Raw genomic sequence first — 19,871 nt, 5'->3', positions numbered from 1 at the left:
GGGGCGGCCGCCAGGGCCCCGCCGCAGGTAGGAGGCGTCCGGGCCGCCCCGCGGGGCCGCGGGGAGGGAGCCGCGGGGGCTGTCGCGACCTCCCGGCACGGCCGGTCACGGAGGCCGCTGCCTCGCGCTTGAGGGGGGTCTTTAAAAACTTAAAGATAAGTTTTCGGAGCTAAGCGTGACTTAAGTTTAAGATATGAGGTGTTTGCGTGCTCAGCGGAAGGAAAAATCAGCTATTTCAGTTTCGTGTATCTCTTAACACCACTGATTTGCGTTGGGTACCGTGGGCCCTTTAACGTGTGGTGACCGGTTAGGCCGCCTTGCAGCCGGGCTCTTTCACATTGACGCCGGCTGATGGTACACGGCGGTGGTGCTGGGGGTTTCGGCTGCCTTCAGGGTGTTTCCTACAGGCACCGCCACCCTCTGCCTGCCTGACACTTGGCCACGAGGCCGGCAGCGCTTTGGTGCATTCGGCTTTTATTCACTTTATAGCAACTGGCTTTTAATGCTTCTGCTTTAACCTTCGTGAAGACGCCCAGGTGGGTTTGGTTACTCCTCTAGCAACTTCCTAGAGAGAAACCGGTTGTTTTACAGGCCAAAGTGCCCTGTCTAAGTCAGTCTGCACAGCCCCACGGCGGCCGCCCCTGCTGTCTCCGAACACACGGTGCTCAGGGCAAGCTTCATTCCCTGCGTTAGCCATGCACAAGGCACCAAGCTGCATCCTCCACCTTGCAGGAGTTGTCTGTCGAAGCAAAATATTTACGGGAGTAAATGTGACTTATATGACTTTGTTTCTGCATATTGGAAGAGTAATTTAGATGTCCTTTTATAGGTAAGAATCGCCACGTAGGTTAAAGCCAAGATGCCGCTCTTTGGGAAAGTCATTGTGATCAAGCGGAACGGGGCTGACGGGATCCACTTCCCACTCACTGCGAGTTCCTGTTTATTTGGAAGGTGAGAAGCATTTGGGTGCTTGTGTACGCCGGGATAGTATTAGTGGTGCTAAAAGTCACTGTATAAAAACGATTGCAAAGTCAAGGAGACTGAGAGCAAGTTACAGTTGACAAACAATCAATAATATTGGTGGTTTCTAAATGAGATGTTCAAGGCAGAATTAAAGATGTTGGAGCTCTCACCAGTACAGAGAGAAGTACATGCCTTGTACCACCTTCATCACACGAGCCTGCTCTTCTCCTGCTCTCTTTGGCTCTCCAGGACCTCAGTCTTTAGAACTGATAACATCTTAAAAATTGAACATACTCCTTCTCATCTGAACTTGAAATTCGTTTTGACTTGCACAATTGAATGGCAGTGAAGGAAACTAACTTAGTTTTGTTTGTTTGTTTTGAATGGATACAGCTATTTTATAGCAAAAAAAATGATAGTCAAGACTTCATACATCTCCAGGTATATTACTAAGTGACCTTAGTATAAATAGTGCTTCAAATAAAGTGTTTTCTTCAGCACTTTACTCATTGATACATTGTTTAGATAATTAGGTAATTATCCAGTTGTGAATCAGATTGCTTGTGAAGTCTTCAGTGAAGCTTCAGTGCCAGTGATGTTGTTTGGCTTCTGCAGAGCTGCCCAGATAGTTGATACTTAATTATACAAACATTAATTTCTGCCAGCTACCTCAAAGAGGTGTCTGATATTTGTATGAAGAGTCCATCTGGTACAAGAAGTGGTACATTTGCTGCCTAAGATCCACAATGTGCCAAAAGAATAAGAGTTTATTAATTTAAAAAAGTACAAAGAAAGCTCATATGCCCAAGAACAGATGTGCACAACTTTTGAGAAAGAAAGTGGCTACTCTGCCCAGACCAAAGGTCCAGCTATGTAATATTTTGTCTCTGATAGTGATCAATAACCCATGGTGAAGTTTGAGAGATAATACTTGTATTTATTGGTGATACTGATGAGTTAGAGAGGGCAATGATGTTGCAATTGCTACATTATGGACAGAGCTGTAAATCTGCAGAGTGGGCTCTGCCTTAGACCTATAACTTCACTTCTGGAGAGTGGGAGTTAAAAAATATGCTGTGGTTTTGGTCTGTACTATCAAATTTGACACTGTCATGCAGCTATACAAATTATTTGCATAAAAGTTGGAAAATGATCTAATTATATAGCAATCAGATGTTTCTGTCTTTTGTATGCATTGAAACTGAAATTGTATTTTCACCCATAGGAAAACAGAATGTGACATTCGCATTCAGTTGCCCCAGGTCTCTAAAGAGCACTGCAAGATTGAAGTCAACGAAAACAAGGAGGTAAGATGTGCACACTGAATAGCCCTTACCTTGCACCATTGCATCTCTTCAAGCTACTCAGACGTTTGTTCCATTTCCAGGCAGTCCTGACCAACTTAAGTGCAGTAAATCCCACGCAGCTGAACGGCGGTTGTTTCCAGCAGCCTGTACCTCTCAAGCACGGAGATGTGCTGACTATTATTGATCGTTCTTTCAGGTGAGTGCCACTGCTGCAGCCTTCCTCCTGCAGAGCTCTGGGGACACAGGCTCTCAGTGCTGGGCGAAGGCACACACGGTGGCTGCAGATAAATGGGAGAAATTAAAACGGCTCTTTGCCATCTTCAGAAGCAGAAGTTTATTTCATATTTCTTTAACTTTATCCTTCTTCAGATGGCAGGATTGCTTAAAGATTTTTTTAATCGCCTTTATATTACATTAAGCTGAAGCAATAAAGATAGAACTGTCTAGAGAGTTTATTTTTGTTTCAAGGGCACTTATTTTCAGGGGAAAAGTTAGAAGTATTTTGAGGTAGTTGAAGCTTTTAAAAGCTATATATATATATATGTCTGGAAGATGCCAAGTATTGCTGTGTCATTTAACGTAATAAAAACAATTTAATGATCAACTATTTGATTAAAAATGGTTGTCTTTTTGAATATTTCTTTCAGGTTTGAATACCCACCCCAGTCAACTCCAAGAAAGAGGCGTTCCAGATCTCCGAAAAAGGAAACATTGCAGGTAATTCTATGGCTACAAGCTTATTTATTGCAAGTATATTGGTATTAGTAGTGATATGGTACCTATTTCCCGTTTTGTCTTTTTCATATTGTTAGAAACCATTTTTTTCAAATATAGATTAGCCAAACCAACTCAAATTCTTAAGTTATTTTTATTAATGTCTTTTTTTTTCACCCTTTTGTTCCCAGCAAAGTTTTCTTCTTAAAGGGAGTATTTTTAGTTAACAAATATTGTGGCCATTAATACTTAGGTGTATTACAATTTTTCTGTTTGAACAAAAAGTTCAAACAAAACAGAACAGGCCTCTTCCTTGAGGCCTGTTAAAGTGAATCCTTCCTTTTAGAGCTCAGAATTTCACTCATAAAAATTATGCTGTTATATAGAGCATTGAATACACTGAAGTCTGTTTTCTTAAACTATGAAATATTCTGCCATTTGGCTGTTTTAAATATTATTTTATAAGCACTCTTTATGCATCTATGAGATTAGTGTTTCCTGGTGTATGGTAGAAAGTTAAACTGCCTAGAAAATACTTGTTGCTCTACTGTAATATTGTACAAATTTACAGGTTCTTCATGTTCAGCAGGTGGCAGAAGTGGAATTATTACACAAACAAACTTCAGGATCTAGAAGTCTTCATGATTCCGGTTGGTACCTATTTTTTTTGTCTTTTTTTTCCGTCTTTCCCTTACTTTTTAGCATCAAGAGGAAGAAGGTTACGTGGAGCAGAAGGAATGTATTTTAAGACCTTTCAGTCTGAGTATAATTCACCTTTATTGTACATAGGTGTTAAGATTTAGCAAAGATAAGCTTTGCCAGCATAAGCAAGTATTGAAACCAACACATGGGTGGTAAGAGTAAGAATGGAATTGGCAAAATCTGTGTATGTGATTTTGAATGAGTTAGCAGATACAGTTTATGAAGGTTTCAGCTAAAAAAGGAACTCTGTGTGCTGGCTTTGCAACTGCAAAACAAAGCCATCAAAGCTGATATATAAAACTTAATTTTGCATCCCAACAGAAACAAGTGTAATTGACAGTAAATTCATCCCTGGGATTAAAATTTAGCTTGTGTTCTGCCTCACCTAGATCAGGTCCACTTTACTGTTGAGCCAATCTTACATTATCTCAGATGTGCTGTTAAAAAGGAAAACATCGAATATATATGTATGTACACATATATATATATATATATATACAGGAAGGGCTAATTTTGCTGATTGAAAACATAGTTTACAATAGCTACTTCATATACTCTGTAAAAAGCAAAACAGCTTGTTCTCACAGAGCTACTAAATGTAACTATAAATCAAAATCTAGTTAAATGGCAGTTCATCACCTTTTCATCCTTCCTTCTTTCTTCAGTAAGCTTCTTTCATGGGATATGTAAGATTTGTTCAAGCCTTACAGAGAACTGGTTGTAGTGCTAAGGTGGAATTGCAGTGATTTATTTTGCTTCATGCATGTATATCTGTGTTGGGGCACCCAATCTATGTGATTTTAAAGATGAACAGCATGGAATAACAAGTGCTTTATCAGAATATGGGCCGAACTGAAGATCAGAACTTTTATGATAAATTTTTCAGTACTAATGCACTTATGACAAAGTTGTTATTGCAGGCAGAGGGATTTTTCTTACTCTGCTACCTTGGGAGATGAAGGGAAGGTCTTTTCACCTGTATTTAAGGAACTTAGCCTTATGTTTTTAAGTAAATATACATTTGTATTGTATTTTTTTTTCTTTTGTTTTGCTTACTTTGTAGATAATACCAAGTGTGAAGAACAAAATGCTCATGAAAATAAACAAAGTACGGAAGAAAATACTCCCAAAACTTCAGCTGTCAAGCTAACAACCAAGTCTTTATACAAAATAAACCGACCTAATAAAAAGGAAATGTCTCCTTTTAGTAAACTCTATGAAACACTGAAACGTGAGATTGAAATGAAAAAAGCCCTGCAAGAAGGAACCATATCTCAACAAGCCAGAAAAGATGGCAAGTGTGTATTGCCCCAATCCAGTGCTCAGGTTTCATCCTCAGGTTATGCTCGTGGTCTCGGAAGCCTGACTGAAGAAACAGAAAAAGAAACAACGGAAGAGTGTGAAGTTAAACAAGAAGTGATTGGTTCAGAATTTAATCTGGTTGCAGCTACAGGAAGTGCAACCAAGAGGAGCTTTACCAGAAGTCCCCAAATGTCTGCTTCAAACGAGATGTCAAGAAACACCTGTAGAAAAAGTCTCTTGCAAGACTACAAAGAGCAAAATACAGCGGGCAAATCTGAAGGTACTGAAGTTGCAGCCAAACTAAATGAAGATAATGATGGAAAGGCAGCATGTTCACCTAAGCCATGCTCCATACTATGCTTGGGTTATGCCGACAGCATGTGCTCCTCTGCAAGGAAAACAGAGCAACTAGCACAAACAAGTGCTGTAACAAATGCAGTGAGCAAAACTAGTGTTTCTGAAATAGAAGAATGTATCTTGTCTGCGCCAAGGTCCAAGAGGAGGAGTTCTCGGTCTCGTTCCGTATCATCCGCCAAGGAAATTAGTGGAATGGGTTCTGCAAATGCTGATGCTCCAACAAATCAGCATGATGCATTGTTGGAATGTAAGGGTTTTTCAGAAATTTCAGTTGAACCTCCAGAGGAAGATGTACTGTGTGGAAAGGAGAGCCCTGAAGAACTGCCTTTGGCTGAAAATACACATTTAAAACAAAGACGTAGTAGTCGACGACATACACCTGGAAAATCCGTAAAAGAGGAGGTGCTGAAAGAAAATTGTGGTCAGGCAAATGTTGCTAACTCGAAAGATTCTGAAACTCCTGCCTCGTTACCTAATTCAAAGAGTCCCAGAAGAAATATCAGGCAGAGTAAAGCACTGTCAGATGATAGTGTCTGTTCAGAGAGGCTGCACTCAGAAGAATTAACAGCAGAACTTGCATCTCCTGCTAGTCAGAAATGCAGCCGTGGGAGAAAAAGGGGTAGGCCAAGGAGCTCTGAACTGCTATCCAAAAAAGCACTGGAGACAGAAGCAGTTCAAGATCATCAAGATAAGACTATAGATGGGAAAGATAGTGGAACTAAAGAGGAGCTGGGCACAAAGGCCCATCAACAGAAACCAGATTTGGAAGGTGCTGGTGTTACAAGACCTCGCAGCTTGCCTTCGAAAAGGAGGTCTGGAAGTTCTACCGTGCTTAAAGAAGATGAAGTCATCTCAGAAACGAGCGTTTCTAGCCTGTTGGCCAAGGAGGAGCAGTCAGGTAAATAGTTTTAATCTCACTTGAGATTCTCCTATGCCTTTTTAACAAGAACATTCAACCATAAAAATACACAACTTTTATAAATTAAAGTTATAAAGCTGAATCTGTTTCTCTTTAAAATGAATTATCATGTGATAAGTTTCCAACTTTAAACCACCAGAGTAGTCCACTGCTTTTGGTGCTGGTTAAAATAGTGACTTTCCCAATTCTCAGACATCCAGCAATGCTTTCAATCCTGCTATTTTTAGGTAATGCAAGAGGAACATCTCAGAAGAGGAAAAGTGGTGATTCGTTACATCAGTCTTTAGGAAAAAGAAAGAGAGTGTCTTTTGGTGGTCATCTGAGCCCAGAGCTCTTCGATAAAAGTTTACCTCCCAATTCGCCCCTGAAAAGGGGTGCAACTCCTGCAAGGCTGAGCTTGCCCTTTGGGAACTCGCCGCGTGCCGTTCTGAAGAAGGCTCAGGGACCAAAGCGTCTTGTAGTCCAGGTAAACCTTAAGCTCAGGCCAAGAGCTGCCAGAGAATAACGTGAGCAAAATCTGTAAATTCAAGGACTTACAAAAATGAATTCCAAATGAACTGTAAATCTTTTTCTTGGGAGAAGGGGCATTTTAATGCATATTAAAGTTGTAGATGGCTCAGCTTACTCTTTATATCTAAATATAAAGGGGAGGTGGGTTTTTATTTGAATCGCATGCTTTTACTCATGAAAGTGTCTAAATGAGGGCATTTCTGTGTGTTTGTGTATAACAGCAGTATCTACGGGCTCCAATTTAGCATAAATAACCCAAACCAGCCACAATCGAGAAGGGAGATTGTTGGCAGGCTGTTATCATGTTAAAAATATGAAATACTTGCTATGAATTTAAAATGTGTGTTGTGTATTTGATAGAATTCGACAGTTTTGAATTAAGTTAAATAATTCAGTTAAGAGAAACATGCAAATTCAGTTTAGTTGGTTAAGACTATTTTGAAATTTAGGATGTTTTAAGGTTTTCTTTTTAGAGGATAAGATTTTTAAAATTTTTTGATGACCTTCTATAGTACTTTTCCTTTCAAAGTTTTAGATTAGCATTTGTAGTTTTGTTTTGTGCACTAACATTTTTGTTTGTATTGATTAAAATATGTGTGTTTTTCTTTCCTTACTAGGAACTTCCTGAGCATTTGCCAAAAGAAAAAGTTTCACCAAAATGCTTACTGACCCGGAGGTCACCGACTGCCTCATCTCCTGTTTCTGGAAAATCAACCCCTACATTAGATTTAAGCTCTCCACAACCCTACACTACAGGCCGTTTCTCTGTTTCTCACATCCCGACACCATCGCCTGTTGCAGAGGAGCAGGATGCTGCTGCAGATGATGTGAATACCCAGGAGAAAAATAATGCTCGGGTAAAAACACCCAATTCTTCTCACATTAACCAAGATGATAAAACTTTAATAGTTGCAACTAACAAATTAACAAGGAGTGCACAGCTTGCTCTGAAGAACACTCCCATGAAGAGGAGAAGTGGGGCTGTAGCAGTTATTAAGGCAAAAAGAAGAAGCGGTGCCTCCAGTGCCAATTTGCTAGGTTTGTTTAAAGATTTAATTTTTAATATGTATTTTAATGCTCTAAGAAACAATAGCAAAACTGAAGTAGGCCTTAAAAGTCATTGTACAAAGACCACCAAATATAAATGTTTTATCTCATGTCAGTTTTTGGCCTTCTTGAAAGCAGCTGGCAATTGCAAAGTCTTATGTTCTCTCATATTATAAAGTGCAAAGAGGAATATTTAGAACAAAAAGGTATCCTAAAACTCGGAAGCTGAGGAGTGCTAGAATTCAGGTTCACTTTGCAAGGTTGTTTACAGTAATGAATGTCTTTGTGAGAAAGCATTTTGATAGTTTTATGATCAGCTCTTATTTTTTCCACTCAACAGTTAAGGTTTTTCAGTTGCTTTATTCCATTCATTATTATAGAGTACTTCACAAATATTAATGTCATACCACTTCACTGCACTGTGAAAGTGGTTTTTAATGTTTGTGCCTTAGCTTCCTCTCTAAATTGGAAATAACCCCACAGTTGCTAAATATTTTGCCTTTTTTATGTCTAGGTTGTATACCAAACACAACCCTTGGCATGTTTCTGCTGCCTATGCAGATAGTTTTCAGGGTGCTTGGCAATTTTCTGTATAAAATGAGCACCCTTAGAATGAAAACACTTAAAAACTTGGTTTTGAAGACTTGCACCAATTTGCTTAGTAGCTCTGGCAAGAGAATAAAGAACTGCAACTCTTCAGTAACAGCATTCACTCTTCTTTCTCTAAATATAAAAATAACTCTTTGCTTTGACCCTGGCCTTCTACCTTATTTACTGAGGAAATGGGCACCAACTTACAGCTTCATCTATTATGTAGCTGTAATTAATTCCCTGATTACTCTGAGAGCACGAAATGATGCGGTGATAAACATAACCTTGCTTCAGGAACTGACAGAAGGAGATTATTTGCAGAAGGTGATAGAAGAATTTTGGAAAGTCTGTAAATGCTGTAAGCAATATAAGTAGTTTCCTGAACGTCAAGTTCCTTGGAAAGCTGATGAAAGGAAAGCTAGATACAATTCACTTGGAAACTGACTCTCTAATGTTAAATCTCATGGCCACCAAGGAAAATTTTAGGTATAATAATGAGTGAGAGTTTCAGTCTGGTGACAAATTTCTTTCAGAGAAAATACTTCCTTAATAAAAAGACTGAAGAGAAAATTGAGTCAGTTCTCTCTTCTATGATCTGTAAAGTATTTGGTGTTATACAAGGGTGGTTTTGGTTGTGGAACAGTTTTACTGGATGTCTGAACACTTGCTAGACTTCGACTGACCTTAGGCATCCCAGTTGAAGGTGTTTTCATGCAGCAGTTTGGTACAGATGTTGGCAAATAATATATTGACCACATTCTGAACTCACATTTCTGCAGAAATCACTTGGAAGCATAAAGAAATAATTGTGAACTTGATTTGCACAGTGGAAAATTGAAGTTATTTCTGTTCTGCTTTCTAGTCGCAAAATCCTGGGCAGAGGTGGTAAAGTTAGGTGTTGCAAGGCCACAAGCAAAAGCCATCAAAAAGTCTGTCCTAAAAGGAAGATCAGCAAAGAAGATAACTCAGTTGCCAAAGGTATTTTGGGTTTTAAATTAACTGCAAAACTGTTTTGAATGTTTAAGAGTTCTTAACATCATAATAATTGAGTATGGATGGTTTTGTCCCAGTGTGCAAGAAACTTGAGACCTATTTACTCTTAGTGCAAGTCTAGTATGTAAAGGATTAGGTATGTGGGTGGGAGGCTGCTCTGTTATGTGGTTATAGAGTCTGTTAAATAGATGACCACTAGTGTAATTTAAAAGAATTTTTAGTAATCTTTGAGTCATCTCAAAGGCTGTCTTTAGGTAAAAGTGAATGTGTGTGGTATTTACCCCTTTTCTGCAGTCCAAACTGGACTGCAGGTTGAAAGGGTAATGTTCCTTTTTTTTAAAGCTCATCAATGTTTTTGTTTTCTCTCTTGGCAGACTCCAGAAAGAAAAGTAAAAGGTCATTTTAGTACAGGTCATGCAGAGTCTCCTGCCACCATAGTTGTAGGCAGGGCCTATACCACAACAGTCAGAATGACTGGACAAGTCCCTAAAGTGATAAAAAATCCTATCATGAAACAAAGCATGGATATGGACGAAAGCTTCACAGGTAAACTGTGTCCTTTTAAAATGTATTATTGGCTATACCAACTATGTAGTTCTCAAAACATACACTTGTTTCTCTGAATATAATTTGTAGGGATGGCTGAGATGTTTCAGACTCCAGAAAATAAAAGCAGAAAAAGAGCATCTTTGTCCTCTGTTCAGAAGATTGATTTTACACCAACTTGTTCATCAGTGGAAGTTTCCGAGCTGCAAACTCCTGAAGAATCTGGTATGGTCCTTATGTGGAAAGGGAGCAAATGTTTAGGTGTATTTAGGGGTAGCAATGCAGTGGGAAGGTTGCTGCTTGAGTCTGTGAGTAGTCAGCCTAGGCAGACTTGATATCGAGTGATGATGCATCTGGCAATCCATGAAATGAATTGCTTTATTGTGGATTAAAAGACATTTCTGGGTAGGTGTTATTTTCTTATTCACTTGATTCTGTATGGACTTATCAAAAAGGTGGGGTATGTATTGTTATTTTAGGCAAGTTTAAACTATGGCAAATATTGTGCTGAAGAGTGGTAGTTTTTTAATCAGTTGCATATGGACGCATCTTAAATCCAGTGATAAAGTCTCATGAGGGGGAAGAAGATGCTGTGTAATCTTACAGAAAGAGTCTATTAAAAGGGAAAAATCATCAGGTTTGGAAAATTTATATTAACTTTTGTCTTGCATCTTTTTGCATCTTTGTGACCACGGAGGGCAGTCATTGTGTCCCTGCAGAACTCAGACCTTAAATTTGATTTTTGTTTTCCTCAAAATTTAGCAAAAGTGACTGAGTAATGAAACACTGGGGTGAAGTGGGAGGATTCAAATATGTTTTCTAGGCTTTTAAAAAGCAAAATGAGCATTTCGGTGCATTTTCAGTGGCCAATGATAGAACAAGAGGCAATGACCACAAACTGAAACACAGGAAGTTCTGCCTCAGTCTGAGGAAAATCTTCTTGACTGTGAGAGTGACAGAGCACTGGAGCAGGTTGCCTAGAAAAGTTGTGAAGTCTCCTTCTCTGGATGTGCTTCAAATTCTCCTGAACGTGGTCCTGTGCCATGTGCTCCAAGCTTAATCATTCTGTGATTCTGTGAAATTGTGTATAAAGCTCACACAGTTAGAAACTATTCTTAGTTACTCAGCAATCAGAATGTTTGGATTTGGTGCTTAATTTTTTTTCCAAATTACTTTTTTTTTTTAAACAGGTGAAATGATAGTGTCACCCTTAAGTAGTTCAGATGCTTCAGAACAAAAACCAGGTATCTGTCATCTTCTGAGAGATGAGGACTCTCCAAAATCTATGGTTGACGAAATTTCTACAAATACTCCTGAAAATCGGGAAGCTGTGCAGGAATCAAATGTTGACATGGACAGTTTGATAAATCCAGAAAAATGTACATCTCGGGTAAAATTAGGATTGAAAGGCAGGACTCCAAAACAGAAGCTGGAGCCAGTTGAGGTCCTATCAGGAATCAAGCAGCTCATGAGAACCCCAAAGCAAAAGCTGGAGCCAGTTGATGTCTTGTCAGGTGTCAAGCGAATCATGAGAACTCCAAAACAAAAATCAAAGCCAGCTGAGGTGCTGTCAGGTGTCAAGCGGCTCATGAGGACCCCAAAGCAGAAACTGGAACCAGTTGAGGCCCTTTCAGGAATCAAGCAGCTCATGAGGACCCCAAAGCAGAAGCCAGAGCCAGTTGAGGTCCTTTCAGGAATCAAGCGGCTCATGAGGACCCCAAAGCAGAAACTGGAACCAGTTGAGGCCCTTTCAGGAATCAAGCGGCTCATGAGGACGCCAAAGCAGAAGCCAGAGCCAGTTGAGGCCCTTTCAGGAATCAAGCGGCTCATGAGGACGCCAAAGCAGAAGCCAGAGCCAGTTGAGGCCCTTTCAGGAATCAAGCGGCTCATGAGGACGCCAAAGCAGAAGCCAGAGCCAGTTGAGGCCCTTTCAGGAATCAAGCGGCTCATGAGGACGCCAAAGCAGAAGCCAGAACCAGTTGAGGCCCTTTCAGGAATCAAGCAGCTCATGAGGACCCCAAGGCAGAAGTCAGAGGTTACAAAGGATGAAATTGGCTTTGAAAGATTGCTGAAAACTCCAGTAGAAGCAGAAACAGATGTGTCAGGTACTACAGTAATCAAGCAAACACAAAAACCCAAATATCAACCAGTGGAAGATATGATTGGGGTCAGTCGTATTTTCAAGACACCAAAGGAAAAGGCTGAACCGATAGAAGATATTTTCGGAATTAGTAGGTTAATGAGGACTCCAAAAGAGAAGTATGAGCCAGTTGAAGATTTCGTGGGTCTGAAAAAGCTCATGGCAGAACCCAGGCAAAAATGTTCAGATCTTGAAGTGGACTTTGTTGGAGTTAAGGAGATGTTTGATGTACCAGAGGAAATCAAGGTAAAATTCTTTAGCTTTTGGAAGCAACTGACTTGAATTCAAACCTGTGAAACTAGCTCTTAAGTCACATACAATGACATTTTGTATGTAATAGCAGAACATTTCCTTAAAAAATATTATTGCTTCAGCCTCTGGAGAAAAACTGCCTTCTAGGAAAGCATGTGGTGTTGCTTTGAAGGCTTCAAAATAATGGCAGCCTCTTCCTTGATGGCTTTTTAGAGGGAAATGTCCTGCTGCTGAAAGACATGGGTTATTGGAAATTTGAATGAGTGAGTGCTGCTTTTTCAGGTTATTTGTTTCCATTATGTTTAAAGCATCCTTTAAGGCTTGCAAACGATAATCAGCTTCTTTCTTTGCTGTCCTTTTCATAAGCATACATGCTTGGATTTGTGTTTTGTACACCCCCTGCACAGCTTCTCTATGAACTCTGAAGCTCTTTTCTGCCTGAAACATCCTCTGCATGGCTGTCCTGACCTTATTAGTCACAGCTTCATCACTCTTATCTTTTGTGAATTCTATCAGCATTGATTTTCTTATGTTCATTCTAAGATCCGTAAATAAATGTTGAGTATTTCTGTACAGCTACAGTCAAACTCTAAAATACTCAAACTATTTATCAACAAAATCCAAAATTGCTTTGAGATCTCATTTGGGCACTTTTAAACTAATTTACTGAGTGCTTTTTTGACTTTATACAGTGTTGTCTTTCACAAGAAATATGTGATTGATGAATGTGTGCTAATATTAAATACATTATGTGACAGTTATCAAAATAAGTTAATTGCATTTTTCAGAAAAGTATTTGATGTGAAATTTTTCAACTATTACACTTCTTATTTGGGTAAATGTATTGATTACTGTTTGATTTTTAGGTCAGTTCAGTAAAAACGGATCTTGAGCAAGAGGATACTCTACCTGCTTGTACTAATTCCAGTCAGGAATATGGTAAGTACAAAGGCTTTGATTTCTAATCAGAGGAATAATAAACCATACTACAAAGCTTAAATGTGTGTTTTAAAATTTCAAGAATACAGCTTGAAATTGTGAATGCTACCTACCAAATAAACCAGACATCCTTGTAGAGTACTTTCTGTACTTTCAGCAGTCAAAAAAATTACTTTGGTCAGGCAAATAAATGTTTAACTTTTTTCTTTTTGTTCTTTTCCATATAAACACTTGGAATGGGGTGAAAAACTGTTTTAGTAGACAAAGGAAATATTTCAGAAGGCAAAAAGTCCCAAGAGATGGTATCATCCAGCAAAGACCAGTGTATCAAGAGAAAAGCAAGGGGCAGGCCAAGGAAGACAGTGCATCCTGTTCCAGTAAACCAGCATGGAAAGAACCTAGAGGAAGATGCAAACGTAAAAGAATTGAAAGCTCTGGAGAAAAAGAGCATCCAAGAGGGGATGGAGGTGGTTAGTGTTTCAGCTTCTGTAGCTAAAAGTCTGGGAAGAGGAAAGAGAACAAATTGTGTGCAGGAAAAAACTTCTTTAGAACATCCCAGTCATGAAAAAACTGAAGCTGTGGAATTATCTGGAGCTGCTCAAAGACCTAGAAGAGGTAAAAGGAATGAACCCAAGGAGGTAAAACATCAAAGGGAGAGTCTTGAGTGTCGTGGCAAAGCTTCATTGCTGCAAAAAGAATCTGCAAATATAAAACAGACTTTGCAGAAGTATGATGTCACTAATGTATTAATAACTGAAGATGGTCAGGGCATAAAGACAGAAAGTATGTCTGGTCATGTTCAGAATGCAAACTGCCAACTCCCACAAACAGAATTGAAAATAACTGAAAAGAAATCTGATGAAGGTAGTATAGAAACCAGTGAAACTCTACTTCTGCCACCAAGGAACAAGTCTAGAGCAGAGAAAAAAGTAGAAACCACAGAACCAGTAATTTCACCCAGAAGAGGAAGAAGAAGAAAAAATGACCAAGCCAATCGATCGCCTTCAGGGGAACCTCGTGGGACAGCAAGGAAGCTTCGTAAAGAACCTTCAGCAAAGAGAACACAAGGAGATGAACAGGTTTTGGACAAAAATATCAGCCAGGCTGCCCCAGTAGAAGAACCTGAAGTCAGAAGTAAACAAGAAACAAAGGTGGTAGAAAAAAGAGGAAAATACTTAAGAAATGCTAGAAAGCAGATGGGAACAAGAACAGAAAATTGCAGTTTGGCACCAGAAAATATTCAAAATGTTCAAGAAACCAAGGGAGCTTTTGTGGAAACTGTTACTGAAACACAGCTGGACATGAAAAATGAGAGGAAGGTGTCCGAGGAAGAAGCAGCTGAAAATGTTCAGGGAAATGCAGCAGAGGTATCTCAAAGATTGAAGTCAGAGTCGCCTTCTGGAGAGACAAAGAAAGAGCCTGCTGCTGTTCTGCCTTTGGAAACGAGCAGAACTAGAAGTAGGAGAGTCAAAAAGGGCTCTCTGGAGGTAAAGGCCGATGAATCTGTCAAAGATGCAAACGGTATAAAAGCAGCTGTGCCCAAACCGAAGTTCAAAGCAGAACTGGAGGAACTCTCTGTCCAGGAGTGTTTGGGCTCTCCCCGTGTCAAGGACATGAACGAGGCAGCTCCAACAGCTGCTGCAGACAGCGACAGCATTGGTCATACCTGCCAAAAGCAGGCAAAACATGAGCAGGAAGTGCTTAAATCTCAACAAGCTGAAATCGTGCAACAGAGTCAAACACAAATCAAGAGAACTACGCTTAGAAGAGGCAGAGGGAGGAAAGTTAATTTTGAACTTGAAGAAGCTAAATCCAAAGCACTTGGAGGAAAGAGTTTACCTGGAGATGAAAAAGGAGTAGCAGATAAAGATGGTCAGCATAATGCTACAGAAAATGCTTCCTCACAAGTAAGGAGGAGCAGAAGGAGGCAAGTTGATTCCATTCCACCAAAAGCTTCTTCTACCTTTGCTGAAAAACAAACAGTAATTGAAGATCATAGTAAAGATGAGACTTTTGTAAAAGATCAAGATCCAGCTTTGGAAGCTACTCTCTCCTCAACAGAAGAGAATCCACTGAGATGGGGCAGGAGAGGAGAGGTTGCTGTAGCATCACAAACCACCAGTTCTCTTTCTGTCAGTAAAAAACGTGGTTTGGCAGAAGGTGATGATGAAAAGATGCCTGTGAAAGAAGATCAAAATACGGCTTTGGGAAATAAAACTTCCCAGGCAAAATCAAATGCAGCAGCAAGGGACAAAAGAAAAAAGATTGATCCAGCAGCAGAGGCAAAAAGTTCATCATCTCTCCAGAGAAAACATGGCATGTCAGAAACTGATGATAAAGAGGAGAGTTCTAATCAAGAACAAAATCTGCCTTTGGAAATAGTGTCCCCTGCAAGAGAAAAACCATTAGGAAGGGGCAGGAGGAAAGAAACTGCTTTGTCGCACACAGCTAATTACACTTCTCTTCGAGGAAGACGTGATGTCCCCGCAGATAATGGTAGAGAGGAGACTCTTGAAGAAAATCAAAAGGAAAATCAATTAAAAACTGTTGCTTCACCTGTAAAAGAAACTCAGCTGAAGAAAGGCAGAAAGAAAGAAGTTGCCCCCTTGTTAGAAGCAACAAGTTCTATTTCCATTCAGAGAAAAAGAGGGGTATCAAAAAGTGGTAGAAAGAATACTTTTGGGGAAGCTGAAAAAGTGATTTCGGAAAACTCTGCTTCCCAGGAAAAAATGGATCTTTCAAAAGCAAACTCGAGGCCAAAAGCTAATACCACTTCATTAGTGGTTCCTTCCACGTCCCCACCAGGAGAAATGGGTTTGCAGGACAGCGACAAGAATGAAACTCGTGAAGAGCAGCAGAGCTCGGCTGTGGAAGCAGCTGGAGCGAGCAGGAAGAAAACGGTTTCCTTCAAATCCGAAGGAGCTGGTTCCACTTCTCTCAGGGAAAAGCGTCGTTTGCCCAAGGACATCGATCAAATAGATACTCTTAAGGAAGACACAAATTCATCCCAGGAAAAAACGAGGCCTTTGAGGAATAAGAGAAAAAAGGTAGGATTTGAGTCAGAAGAACCTACCTCTACTGCTCTCCATGATAATGGCGACTTGCCAGAAAATGGTGGCACTTCAAAAAGTCAGGATAAGTGTTTGAAATCCACTGATCCCCCAAAAAGTAATCCCCCGAGAAGAGGAAGGGAGGTTAACCTGATTCCACAGGCAACTGCCACTTCTCGCAGAAGAAAAGGTCAGTTGCCAGAAGACGACTTCACATCCAAAAAACTAAAATCAGGTAAGGCACAAATGTGCTTTGTGTTTCCTGAGTTGTGTATTGATTTAAGAATAATGAGAACAAATATGAATAAACTCTGTAACTTATATTGCTGTGGGCTACCCTATTCTAATGAAGATACAGAATGGTATTTTAATATAGCAAGAAGACTGAAGTAAAGTTGTTACTCAGTGTCCTATGTGAAAAATATAGATTTTTGTGGGATGAGACAGTTGTATTTATTCTCCGTTGGGTTATTCAAATGTCCTCATGCTTTTTTATACCATATTCTCAAGCCATAACCTGTAATTTAAAGGAAATGTGGCTATTGAATGTGGGAGAATGCGATTATGGTTTAATGTGATAATCATGGGTTTGTGACTATTCACGGGCTTTTTCATTCCTGCTTTTTCCTAAATGCCATCTGAGCTGCTACTCCCATATCCCTGGTGTTTGGGGAACCTTTGTGCACAGGTTCCATGTGTTTCTTCTTCTTGCCCTTTTCTGTTTCACTTTCCTAAAGCCAATATAATTCTTGCCATCAGTGTTCAAAATATTCTCTGAAATTTTCAGCTATATAGGATGCAAGTTTAAAAACAAATATGAAATAATTAGAAATATGTTAGTAAATATATGCAAATGGAGATAACGACTGACCCTTAAGGATTCCTTGGCTAAAACCCCTATTGTGAACTGCTGTTGATGGTTTCTTCTGTTTCATTTCTCTTTGCCTCTTTCACATTTCTTTTGCATGTGCCTTAACCTCCTATAACGTGTCCTTCTATTTTGGCTTGCTTCTGTCTAAAGTTAGGGACTTTTCCTTCCTCTCTTTACACATGTGCTAGTTTCTGCCCTCTGATCCTGCTCTGTGTACTTGCCAGAAGGACACTGCACCCGTCTCCAGTGCTTCCCTGTGCTTCACTTACCTGCCTGGCTGGTTTCTCTTCCAGGGAGCTCATCTCTTCTCCTGGGTTTTTTAATGGGAGTTTCCATGTTTGATGCTAATGCTTCTCTCCTGGAGTAACCTCAATTTCCTGTGCTGTTTAGCACAGGTGGCCATTCTTTACAATGAAAATCTGACTTGTGAGCTCTGTTTGGACCATAAAAACATACTAAATATTCATTTTCTGCAGCATTTTACATCAGTATTGGGTATGTTTTAGTTTAACATATCAGTAAAAGGGGTTTTGGCTAAAATAGTAGCTAATTGGTTTTGGTGCTCTCATTAATGTTAACCTACTTTCAGAAATAGCTGTAAGTCCTCAGGGATCTGTCTTAAAGGATATTGGATATACAGAAATGTGGGTTTTGTAACTGGTTTGTTCATAGATGTAATCTTTGGAATGTAGTCATTAGGGACATTTCTTCTAAAAACAATGTAACTGAGAATTGAATGTTATATAGGATGTGTGATTTATGATACAAACTTACAGTTATTTTTTTGTCTACAAACAGAGAATGATGAAAATAGCTCTCTACAAAAAGGAAAAAGAAGCAAAACTAAAGAAGAACTTGACAAACGGGATAGAACAACCCAGCAGACAGTGGGAGGAACAGACAGGAAAACAAGATCAAGCTCAAGAACAAGCACAAGAACAAGACATTAGTATTTACAGCTGCAGAGCTGGCTTTTAAATCAATTCAGTAATTGAAACTGCAGGTTTTAAATATGAATTGATTTGCACTTTGAGTTTAAAAATCCGATTTGTAAAGCAATCAGTGAATTTTAATAGTATAGAAATATATTTTTACAGGTATAGCCTAGATATCTGTTTAAATAGATCTGCCTGCATGTATAGTGCTTCCTAAATGAGGAGATGCTTTTGCAAAACTGCAAATGCAAAAATAAATCTTTCTGTATTTATCCTTTCTATTTTATCCTTTCTATGTGATCAGTGCATCAGTAGGGAAGCCTTATTACTTTTAATAGTTAAATCATAAGTTCTTATTTTTTCCTGTGCTTAAGTCTTACTTTGTTTTTTATTAAAGTTCTGTAAATATTCCTTTTAAAAAAAAGACACAACTTTAGTTTTACTAGCAGAACTATGTTGAAATTGGTATTTTTTTTAAAGAAAAGAAATATTAAGTTCCTTGTACTGCAGAATTGCAACTTGAGTTATTAAATTTGAAAACATTGTTTGAGATGACTTGTTGTTCGTGTGCCTACAAGCGGTGGTGGTGGTGGTGGTGTTTCCTGCAAGCGTGTGTGAGATTCCTCCTTCCAGGCCCACCTGCACCATGGTGACAGGTACCGTAGCTCTCCCAGGGTGCAGGCAGTTCTGCCACACTTTGCAGAGTGTCTGTTTGTAAATAGGTGTCGGTAAGAGATGCAAGAAAAGTGAGTATGTTAAGTTCTGCTGGTGTTTTGCACTTTTCACCAGTTGTATCAGTTCCTGGTGTGCTTTGGACATTGTACTTCAGAGATCAGTGTCTGAGTTTTCTCATAATAGCAGTGTGTGTGTCTGGTGGCTTCTGGTGCTGCATTAAACACACAAAGCCCTTGGGCGACTAAACTTTGTGCAGTTTAAGACCAAAGTTAAGAGTCTGGACTTCAATATAATCTGTGGAGTTTAGCAATATTCCTAGGGAAGGATACTTGGATGAGAGTTGGAAGGATAGATTCAGGATGTTCCCATTAGGGAATCATCCCTTTTGGAGGATGATAAATGTTCTTTGAATCTTCACTTGTGGAATCCCTTGTTATTCTTTCTTCATCATCCAAGATAGCATCATTGAGGTTAAGAAACTAGAGCTCACATGTTAAAATACGTATTTTTTCTAACTTTGGTAAAGTGTGATAGGGCACAAGATACTTTACCTAATGTTTGGGTCACTCTTAACATAGTTTTCTGTACTTCTGTGTTTGTATAATTGGGATCAGTGTAATATTACACAGACACAGGCATATTTTTAAATTAGTTCTATGACCAATCTGTGCTCTTCTGGGTTATTTATTTGCTCTCCTGAAACAGGAGCAACCCCCCAAGCCTCGTTTGGACTAGCTCTCACTGATGAGACTGCAAGAACAGTGATTTCTGCAGCTCAGTGCTCAGCCTCCCAGGTGCGAGGAACATCTTCACCATGATGTTTAATTGCAGATCCAAGGCCGAGGACACCATCCAGGCTCAGGAAGCCTGATGCTTCTCGTCAAAGAAGCAGCGCAGTGGTAAGTGTGACCTGGTAATCCCAGAGCTTTTCAGAGCAGCACTAATACACATAGACCCGTGCAGTTAAGTCCTGGCAACTTAATACAGCTCGTCAGCATCTTCCCTCAGTTTCTTCTCAACTCCCCCAAAATGGTCTTTCCTCACACTTGGTTCATGGC

General features: G+C 39.6%; 1 protein-coding gene across 1 annotated transcript; it reads left to right on the top strand.

Annotated features, from left to right (window-relative positions):
• Positions 1-859: 859 nt before the first annotated feature.
• MKI67 (marker of proliferation Ki-67) lies at positions 860-18,328 on the top strand. Its single transcript, XM_088520032.1, has 15 exons — positions 860-951; positions 2,189-2,270; positions 2,351-2,466; positions 2,918-2,987; positions 3,556-3,634; positions 4,750-6,243; positions 6,492-6,730; positions 7,392-7,812; positions 9,275-9,390; positions 9,780-9,951; positions 10,042-10,176; positions 11,142-12,337; positions 13,210-13,282; positions 13,541-16,567; positions 18,002-18,328. The coding sequence occupies exons 1-15, from the start codon at positions 860-862 to the stop codon at positions 18,151-18,153; spliced, it is 7,464 nt and encodes a 2,487-aa protein (XP_088376158.1). The 3' UTR covers positions 18,154-18,328.
• Positions 18,329-19,871: the final 1,543 nt, after the last annotated feature.

The sequence above is a fragment of the Tinamus guttatus genome, unplaced genomic scaffold (genome assembly GCF_059628265.1).
Source record: "Tinamus guttatus ecotype Peru unplaced genomic scaffold, ASM5962826v1 Tinamus_guttatus_pri_ptg000079l, whole genome shotgun sequence".
Taxonomy (NCBI): Eukaryota; Metazoa; Chordata; class Aves; order Tinamiformes; family Tinamidae; genus Tinamus; species Tinamus guttatus.
Note: the sequence above shows the minus strand (reverse complement) of the source record. Positions and strands in the feature narration are given on the sequence as shown.

Bases quoted from the DNA above. Each gene is read 5' to 3' on its own strand.
- MKI67 (XM_088520032.1), top strand. From the start codon at position 860: ATGCCGCTCTTTGGGAAAGTCATTGTGATCAAGCGGAACGGGGCTGAC. The intron at 6,244-6,491 runs GTAAATAGTTTT...TGCTATTTTTAG, and splicing joins GGCCAAGGAGGAGCAGTCAG to GTAATGCAAGAGGAACATCT. The intron at 7,813-9,274 runs GTTTGTTTAAAG...TCTGCTTTCTAG, and splicing joins CTCCAGTGCCAATTTGCTAG to TCGCAAAATCCTGGGCAGAG.